At 35.0% G+C, this 10,702-nt stretch overlaps 1 protein-coding gene across 1 annotated transcript in view; it reads right to left on the reverse strand.

Annotated features, from left to right (window-relative positions):
- Nucleotides 1–2,043, reverse strand: part of LOC150105454 (unconventional myosin-Id-like) — a 435,962-nt gene extending 433,919 nt beyond the window's left edge. The window contains exon 1 of the mRNA XM_090394828.1: nt 1,931–2,043. Within this exon, the coding sequence (XP_090250954.1) occupies nt 1,931–2,019 (89 nt within the window). The 5' untranslated portion in view covers nt 2,020–2,043. The remainder of the gene's footprint in view (nt 1–1,930) is intronic.
- Nucleotides 2,044–10,702: the final 8,659 nt, after the last annotated feature.

A 10,702-nucleotide genomic window follows, 5' to 3' on the forward strand; every position in this document is an offset into this window, starting at 1 on the left:
CAAAACCTGGATAGGTTTTTAATAGATTATTCTAAATATCAAATTTTATTCAAATTGTTCCAGAATAATCTCTAGCTGAATTAATTATTATAACTAAGACGGCAACGAAATCCAATACAATATACCTATTTCGCGAATGCATCTAAAATAACTAGCTAATGCACGATTTCACTCAATTTAAAATTATTTTTATTATATCTGTATGTATATATATGTACCGAGATAGTTCCTTTAGAAAGTCCGATAAATTGGCAACTTCAAACACAATGAAATAATAAAACAGTAGCTAAGTTACTTGAAACGTAAGCTCCTTTAAACAAATCGCACTATCTCAATATCACTCTTAGCTTTAATTAATTTCGAATTTTTGTACATCAGTCGCTAGGTTTGCCCTTTGGTTGGAAAGAAAAAGTTAATGTATCCGGACCTGGGTTCGAATCCCATCAATGGATGATGAATCTTTATAGGCTTTTAAGCAGAAGAGGCGACCGCTCTCATCTCAAGGAGTAGGGTTTTACAGGGTAGTTTTGGTTTTCCTACCGGAACAGGGTATACAACTCCCAACCCGACTTAGGGGATGCTGCAGAGGAATGGCAAACCCAAATCTGCTTCATTAAAAGGTAAATCCTCATCCCATCCCATCCTACGATGGAAGAGATGAAGATGAAGAATTAACTTCTTCAGAACCTCTTGAGATTAATATATTATATTAATATCAAGAAGTGAATATGTTATTATGATGTCAATATATTTTTAATAAATGTAATTATAATTATGGATGAAAAAATTGTGAAATAATAGAGAAAAAGATACTAAAGTACAAATCAGTAGTCTCTCTCTCTCTCTCTCTCTCTCTCTCATGGCAATGACAGCTGAGGCAATAGAGTGAGTGACCGAGAGAGAGAAAGAGAGACATATGATAACTGACAACAGATTACCGGTTCGTATCCAGTTAAATACGTTAAAAGTAGAGAAAAACTGAACAAAATTCTTATATAATTGAAAAGGCTCGCATATGAAAAATTATCTTTTTTTCATATGCGAGCCTTTTTTTTTTTTTTCACGTGAAGTAAGCATTCAAGATAAATTCGCGTTTATAGAAATAATGTTTTTCTTATTCTAAATAATTTACATAAGTCTAGCTTAGATGCATGGACTCTTTCGACAACGGAAAAAGAAAAACTTGAAAGAATTGTTTATAGAAATGAAGTTACAGTATTTGAAAGGAACAAGAATATATTTTATCGGTTTTGTAAGACATTCCAAAATTTTTCGAAATACTCGCTCCTCTGTAGTTTCTCCTTTCAGATAAACAAGTAAAAACATGTGAAGGATTCAGAGTCCGATAATGCAATATTAATCTGGGAGAAGGTTACGAGATTCCCTGTCTGTCAATTGACATAAATATATTTATTAATCCGTCTAATATTCACAGCATATGTAGATATGTCATTCTCATTACTCAGCTACAATACAAGAATTTCCTTAAGGACCATCGAGATTTCTACGAATTATTAACCAGAAAAGTTTTTCATCGCAAAAGTCGAAGTTGTAACAGCAGAATTCAATTGTCAAGCAAAACAAGGCGTCGAACGACATTATATGTAAAACAGTTCGCATTATTTGAAGTACTGCCAAGTTTTAAGGGACCGATAAAAAATATAAAGTGAAAAATATGACTGATAGGTCAAACACAAAATAACACATTCATCCACCCTACGCTATCTTCATGAAAAAGTTTAGTCTGATTTAAACCACATGCGTCCATCACTAGCGTGAACCAGAATTCCAACGTACACCCTTCACGCTCGCCTTACCTTGTTGCTGACCCACGGGTGTCGGACATTTCCCGAAATAATGCTTTAAAAAAAAAATAAAAATAATAAAAAAGTTTTTATTAAACTCAGTACAAAAGTCAAAATAATTTTACCTGGTTCGTAAGTTTTCCATGAATGCATCCATAGTAATGTCCTGCAAGAGCACAAAATCCCCGATACCGACATCATCATGCGCAGCCATTGCGAATCGGTGCGAAATGATCAGGGCGGTAAAAGTGCCGGAGCACATTGCATACTTCGCTCCTTACCCACAATTCCTGGCGAACGCAAACAGCAGGTAGACAAGGCAAAAAAAGTTCGTTCCGATAGCAGTCACTGTTGCGTGGCAACAACCTAGTGACATTACGTTGTCACTTTTGTGACCTCAATGGAGATATCGTTGTGACACCCACGTTGGGTGGACAATCCCCTTTTCCCCCAACTATACCGGTGTCTACTGAAAACAATTAGCATTAAAAAAAAAAAAAATTCAAAATGGCCACAACACGCGTTTGTGGTCGAGTTTTTGACTGTAGAATAGATGGAGTGCAAGTGGGAGTGTTTAGTTTAAAGGCGCGTGACCGAGCATTTTGAAAGAAACCGAGGACTTGAGGGAAGGAGGGGGGGGGTTATGTGGCGAAGCATATCAACAATTAACGCCTTGACTAAGTTTAACTATAATAGTCGTGCAATAATTGAATGTCACTCAGCTATGATGAGCTGTAAAACAGATTTTACAAATACAAACGAGTAGCCTATGGTAATCCTGCTTATATATATAGACCATATTTGGTCTCCAGAGCAGAGTTTCCGGATTATCTTAACCCTTAGCCTACCCACGGCATTGCATCATTAATGTACTATGGGATTTACAACCTTTCGCGGTGGAATTGAGAATAAAAATATTAATCATAATAATAACTATAAATAAATAAAATGACATTAGATCAGTTTTAATAACTTCTTTTTCATTTTTCTTCTTTTTATTTATTTTTCCCCGTTTTTTTCTTCTTTTCTTTTTCTTTCTTTCTTTCTCTTTTTTTGCAATAAACAGCTTTCAAGTGTGACGGTTCATGATGCATTATTTTTTTTCTCACTTTACTTATCAAGTTTCGAAATGTAGATTAAGATATTTTTCTATTTAAAAATATTTATTTCGTCAGTTTTCTAATTTTATGAAAAATAGAACAATATTTTGCGAAAACAAAATTAAAATTAAATTTTAATTCCTCAAAAAAAATTTAGATTTCTCATAAAATCTTATCTATGGTTTTTATTTTTATTTTTTTAAAATAAAAACCAATACTACTTGTAATTACTGAGAATAACAGCATATAGTTTTACTTTTATACAATTGAAATGTTTTATTTATAACAATGATGATAACAAATTGATAATGGATTTTCTTTCTGTAAATAATAGTCTATCATCAGTACAAAAATGAATTTCACATTCATGGTACGACTCGTGCGTGCTAGAAACAGATAATAGGATTGCTAAAGATAGAGTGTACTAATAAAAATAAATAATAATAAAAATTTAAAAAAAATGATTGCATCTGTTTGACAATGGTACGTTTACATAACCAACACTTCCAGTTTTTCTTGCAGGCATAAACGAATTCTTTTCCGTTCCAACTCTTGATTTCACCACATATAGCTCACAGTAACTAAACCAATCAAATCAGTTCAGATCAGTAACTTGGAATGTTTGCGGATTAATATAGAGAACTGGCAGAACATGGTATGTCAGTTGCATTAATGACATTCTTTGTATCAATACACTTCGAAATAGTTGCTTCAGGTATGTTTCGCCGTAGTTGATTAATACGTATAACTGTTCCACTAAACAATTTTGGTGTGTAGATATTCGATGACTGCACAACAGTTTTCTATAGGCCTATAGAAACGTGTGTGTAGAATTTATTTTTGAAATCTGCATGAAAAGCCCTTTGAAATGAGCTGTCATTTATTGTGAGTGATGAGAAAGAGCTGTTTTGTGACACACGTTGAAGAGAGAGAGAGAAAAAAATACTGTTTTATACATTTCGACAGCTGCGCAAGTTTTTCTGGGAGAGTAGCGTATGTACAAAACATAATTTTAGAATGAATATGAGAAAGCCCTTTGAAACCATGTATCATTTGAGGATCTAGGTACGACCCACCTAGAGGGGGGGGGGGCCCATGCCGATTAAAAACCATCTTTAATTCTTTAAGTTGAGCTATATATACTCGTATAGCATTTCTCAGTTCTTTTCTTTTCTTTTTCTGTTTTTCCCCCAAGTTCCTCTGTCGACTGTAGAGAATAACAAACTGAACTGTAATCAAACAGTAACCTCATTTTGTAGGCAAGTACTGTTTGCTTTTATCTACTCTTTCTAGATCTAAAAATGTAAATACACATTCTTGTTAATTCCCATTATTTCTCAGCTATTTGTCTTAAAGTAAAAATCTGATCTTGACCACCTTTATTTAGTCCTGAACCCAGCTTGTTCCTCTCCAAGTTTGTTTTCCGCAATTTTTCTCAACCTCTTTTCAAAAATGCTCGCGCAAATCTTCCCAGGAGACTTAGTAGCGAAATTCCTCTGTAATTCTAACATTCAGCTTTATCCCTTTTTAAAAGATGGGAACTATGAAAGATCTACTCCAGTCTTAGGAATTTAGCAAAACACTCTTATACCTCCATAGTTGAGCATTCTGGTCGAATATCATCTTCTACTCATCCGTCTTCTACATTTCAGGTTTATGATGGCTTTTTCTACCTCAAATACTGGTATGTACTCCTAACTTCATTCCTCTTTAATGTTTTCTACCACTACTGTATCACAACTTGTTTCGTTTAAGTCTCTAAAAGTACTTACTCCATACATCCAGAAAATTTCTTCTGTAGTGATATCGCTTTGATCATTTCTGATTCTTTTCATAGTATCAGAAGCTTCCATAGATGTCAGTATCGACGCTCTTTGGTTAAAAAGACCGGGTTCGATTCCGTCTAAGTTGAAAAGAATTTTTATAAAGTTTTTTTCAACCGAAAGCAAGTTAACTTGTTCCATCTCTGGTTCCTGGGGAGGTTCCCCTCTCGGAAACTCTGGTTTTTAATCCCACAAAAAGAGACAAGCTGTCTGGTGAGGTGTATACATACACACCTCACCGGGCGGCTCTTAGACAACTAGCATTAGACAGTCGTAAGGAATACCAAGTAAACGTACCCCAGACAATCACTCCACCTCCACTGTCTTGCATTATAGTGATCGAACATAATGTGTCCTTGGATTCTTGGATTCCACGGGACCTACTACTTTTCTTCTGTTACTGGGTGTCCGATCCGATGCTCATGTGTCTTCGTCCACTTTAACTGCTGTAAGAGAGGCACAGTGCTGTCACTTCGTTGATTTTGCGTTGTCTGACGAATAGCGTCTTCCAATAAACTCTTTTGCAGTTCCTGGATGTACTGTTACGCACTGTCGTTTGATTAATTTTAACACGTCAGAGCACTTTACAATCTTGTAGACCCTTCCTGTTCTTTTCGCATCGGTCCTTTGTTTCCGTCACATGCCTGATACGTATTGTTTTTGACATCACGATAAACACTGTTCTGTTGTATGAGACCATCCGAACAAGACAATGGTTTCCGAGATACATTTACCGCTCTGTTCCTGATATCATTACCCCCCCCCTTCAACGAGTTTAGATCTTTTGCCCATCACTCCATGCTACTAGTGCTTCTCCATGCTTTGCGCGCGCGCACACACACACACACACACTTGAACGTAGATATTGTTTCCAGTAGAAAATTTACTGCCTGTTTGTAATCCTGCATGTTAAGTTTCGTTTTTCATTATGTTGGATTTGATTTAACATTGGAATGGAATGTCACTGACATTTTAACTAGACGTTTGGTTATGGAGTTGGTTTTCCGTATAACATTCGTTTCAATGTCAGTTTATTCCTTTTTATGTTCTTAACATTCTATTTATTTATCAATACGAAGAGATCCATTTCATGATATGTTCAGACGTTATGAATCTTTTTATAGTTTCATTAAAACTAAGATTTTTATCAGTTCACTAAAGTCTGATTTGCCCAGTGTGATAAAACTAAAAATCTTTAAAGCTTTTTTTTTTTTGTATTGTTTTATCAGATTTGAGTGGAAGATTTACACTAATTCAATCTTCTTTAAATTATGCTTTAAACTAAAGTACTGTTTTTTTTTTTTCGATCACTCCACTGACTGAGCATTATAAAAGCAAGTACACTGAACAAAGGCATACTTCATGACAATTTTTTTATGACACTGTTCAAACTAAACAAACACTAAAAGTCATTTCCAGGAACCACTTGGTTTACCACTTCCGTTCTCCATGCTAGTGCTTCTCAGCCAGTGTTAAGCATACTGGCTATGGTGGTGGTGTCAGAAATTTGTATTAGCTGTTCATTAATATTTCAGTGAGTGGAATTAAAATCGTGGAAGTATATGTAATAGTTTTAACTAACTGGATAGTAGCATATCTGGGTAACTATAAAGTAATATTTATTCATCTAATCCCATTGGAATGTGGTAAATTAAGGCAGCACAGATTCGTCTAATCCAGATCTCATTTTCTTCTTCCTTTCTGGTCTAGTCTGTTAAGAGCAGATTAACTGGCTTATCGCTGTCTAATGCTTGTGTGTTCTCGTATCGGTTTTGCGGGTTCTACTGAACGAATAAACCTGATATTGGACGCAGGGGCGAATGCTGGTCTTGAAATGCTCGCTTGCTCTTGTTATCATTCAGGGAGTGAGAGGTGTGATTGAAGTCTGATTAGCGGAATAATGAATTACTGACCATTTAAAACTATATATTTAGAAATTTATGTACACAAATACAACATTTATTTTACAAATAATATTCTATCTTTTTCAATTTAGCTACTTGAATACAAATTCTACCGTACGGTTCTTCTTTATGAACTGGTCAATAACATCGTCATAAAAAGTTAGTTGTAACTTAATTTTCCAACACGCACACTTGTAAAGGCTGGCTGAAGCTCACTGGCTAGAGCAATTTTGACTGCGTATGGCCCGTGTTTAAGCAACAGGGTGAGATGACGTGGAGGGAGCGGAAATGGCTATGCGCGCGCATGAAATCACAGTGCTGCTGCGAGGACCTGGAAGCTCCTACAACCGACCAAGCCAAGGTAGTTTTGACCCCCGTCGACCTTCGATATACAACGCAAAGCTCAATTATTGCCGCGCAAGCTTAAAACGTCTTCTGTCTACAAAAATAAAAGCCTAAATGGAATGGTTATAAATATAAAAAAGTTCGCCCACCGTTTGTAGGTCTCTGCTTGGCGTCTTGCTAAGAATAGTCGATTCATGCTGAAGGGGAAAAAGAAATGAAGGACGTACGAATTGGTCGCCAACAAGCGAAATCACGTGCTTTATAGGTAAAATTTCCCAACTGTTATACATGCAACATAGTTAACTACAATAATCATGAAAGAAAAGTTAATTTTCCGACCTGTAATAATAAACAACTCATCCCATAATACGGACTGATTACCCTATTCGGAATGGATTCTCCTTTTTCTGACATGCGCAGATGCATTTATTAACAAATAAATAGTACTTCTTTCTCAATTAATGAGCTTGCGCAGCATGCATAGCAATCATGGAGAATTCGCCCCTGATTGGACCCAAAACCCACCGCTGCAGTACAAGACTACGTAACGTAGTAATTCTTAAGCGAGGTTGAAGAAACAAGTTTCATGGTAGCATATTATGATTTACTGAAAGAGGGGTGGGTGCTAAGCATTTCGACTGAAGTTAATTTTCCTCTCAATTTTTTTTTTTTTTTGCATTTTTTTTTTTTTTTAATGAGGCGAAATTTTCCTACTGATTGCCCTCAGAATGACGCAGACTAGTCTGCTGCCGAAGCTAAACTGAAATAGATAAAAATTCATTGTCAACTCACTTATCCTTGGCGCATGCGCTTCAGATAAGTATATACGTCGAAAATTATGTCATAGAACGGTTACTTCATTTCAGCCGTTCCAAATGAAGTGCACTGACTCTGGATTCGCAGGATTCTGTTCCTAAAATGCTTCACTTCGGAGAATATTTTGCAGGTTGATCTCAAAATAAAGTAACTGCTTGGACATAAATGAAAGCAGTCTTTACTTTTCTCTCTCTCTCTTCTGAAATGAAACCAAGATTTTCCAAACTAGCATCTAAAAAGTAGTAAACTTAACATTTGCAATTAAAAACAATAATGTCAACTGCATGATAAATGCACGTAAACACAAAAAAGATATTTAATTAACCAAATATTTCGGTCTGGAAATAGCAGACCATCTTCAGTGGCACTACAAGAACAGTTTTTAAAAAAATACAAGGTGGAATACTAACAATAGATCATTTAAAAATAGAACAAGCCGCGTGATGTTATATCACTAAGTATTAAAAGGAATATTTTTAAGCAGAGACATGATTGAAATAAAGATATTAATTAATAATATTAAATAACATAAAATTAATATGAATTAATGAGTTATTCTGATTAGACTTTCCCAGATTTTTGATATAGATATACATTCATTCCGATTCAGGTTAGGACGATGGAGAAAGGCCTCTATGCTTTCTTTGAATAAACGTTTAAATTTATAACGGGACCTATGTAAGAGGCGAGTTTTTGACCAAAGGATGTTGTGGTTAGTTTCAATCCCGTGCTGAGCAAATCCAGATTTTTCAGGTTTGTTGTGATGAACAGAGGATTGATGTTCTTGGATTATTTTTTCAAGAGAACGTCCAGTTTCTCCAAAATAGGAGAGATCACAGTTGCAGGGAATTTGATAAATTCCAGGAAGATATATAGTTGAGCGTTTGTTTTAGGAGAAGGAAAATGGGAAGATAATTTGTTAATAAGTGAATAAGTAGCTTTTAAATCATATTTCTTCAGAATTCTTGCCATAGGTTCTGAAATCCCGGAGATGTAACGAATTGGAACTCAACGTATTGAATCTTCGTTGTTTTATGGTGGATTATAAGAATCGAGAAGATGTTGAGTACTCTTTTCGGAAAAGCCATTGAGTTTCATGTGTTGTTGGATAGTAGAAAGTTCTTTCTGTAGAAAATTAGAAGTGGAACAATTAGTTTTGGCTCTTCTCAGTAGACATTTTATGATTCCTGTTTTTTGACAAAGATGATGGGCTGATTCTTTAAGAATATAACGACCTGTGAACGTTGGTTTCCTGTAAACTGTAGTTGTAAGAGTATTTGAAGGTGATCGGATGAGGAGAACGTCTTAAAAAAGATAACTGGTCGTTTTCTTCCATTTCCATAGTAAACTTTATATGATGATGTAAGGAATTGATACCGTTTAAAAAAGAAGGTAAGGAGTCTTTGTTGTGCGGCCATACAGTAAAGATGTCATCTATATATCTTACCCAAAAGGATGGTTGAGGGAAAATAGATGAGAAGGGGACTTTTTCTAGATGTTCTAAATAAAAGTTGGCTAAAGCAGGAGAGAGAGAGGACTTCCCATGGCCGTTCCTTCTACTTGGCTGTAAAATTTGTTTTGACATAAGAAATATCCAGAGTGTATTACGAAATCGAATAGTTTTATAATGTCTTCTGGAAAGATCTCAGCAAGTAATTTTAAAGTCCTTCCAAAAATAATGAAAATAATGATTCGCAAATTTCAAATTCAAAAATGACAGTTTACTTCCATCAATTCGCCGTTAGAAACATTGCAATTTTTAAATGCAAGCAATTCGCAGAATATAGTTCCAAATACGTGGGTCGCATTGAGAATTTTGCTGACAATTCCTATAACGGTAGCAACAGCTAAAATAAGTTTTAGCAAATTGAAACTTATCCAAACATATTTCCGATCGACAATAGGGAGTGAGAGATTAAATTCTTCAGTCTTGTTATCTGTTGAAAATGTTGTTGCGCAGAAAATAGGCGTTAGTGAAAGAATAAAAGCTTTTGCAGATTTTAAAATCAAGAAAAAAATATATCCAAATTATAATTGATTAAATTCAAATTACAGTGTGAAATCAATAATTTTTGTTTGTAATAATTTTTATTTGTTTCTTTTTTTATGTAGTATATCTGAGTGAATAAAAATGATAAGTAGAAATAACGAAGTTATGAAATTATTAATAATTTGAAAAAAAAATACTTATACTTACATTAGAAAGTACTTAAGTGTATATATATATATATATATATATATATATATATATATATATATATATATATATATATATATATATATATATATATATATATATATATATATATATATAAATAAAACTTAGGGGGGCATCGCACACGGAGTCTGTCCGGGGCGCGGAATTATCTTGGTCTGGTACTGCTCCCACCTAATATCACGTGGGACAGTCTTTCTTACGAATAGGATCTCATCCGCCATGTCATTTATTCCCCTAATGATGACATTGATGTGGATCTGTTGCTATGATATCTGCAAGACATCCTGTAGATCCTTATTTGCATCTTGCTGGAGATCCAAAGATGGACATTGTTGTTTGTGTATTCCTAGAACACTCAGAGTGTATCTCGTGAATTGAAGCATTATTATCCTGGAAGTCTTCGTTGATGTCCGTCAGGAAACAGGTCATAGCAGAATGCACGAAATCTGCTAACAGCCGCTGATGCAGAAAGTTACATCGGGCATTCGTTGGTCAATACGCAACGGGCAATAATTCTGATCAGCAAAACATAATCCATCTCGTGACATCCCGCTACTGGTTTGGTTGATGGAAATCGCAGACGGGAGCTATCAACTCGTTCTTTACGCTATACGCAAAGTCTGCTGTCTACGAGGGCGGTCTGAAAAGTTCTCGGCCTAACAAATTTGGAAAAACGAATTTATAATTTCAA

Source organism: Typopeltis vanoorti, chromosome 6 (assembly GCF_054136105.1).
Source record: "Typopeltis vanoorti isolate ZY-2024b chromosome 6, IOZ_Tvanoo_1.0, whole genome shotgun sequence".
In the NCBI taxonomy this organism is placed as follows: Eukaryota; Metazoa; Arthropoda; class Arachnida; order Uropygi; family Thelyphonidae; genus Typopeltis; species Typopeltis vanoorti.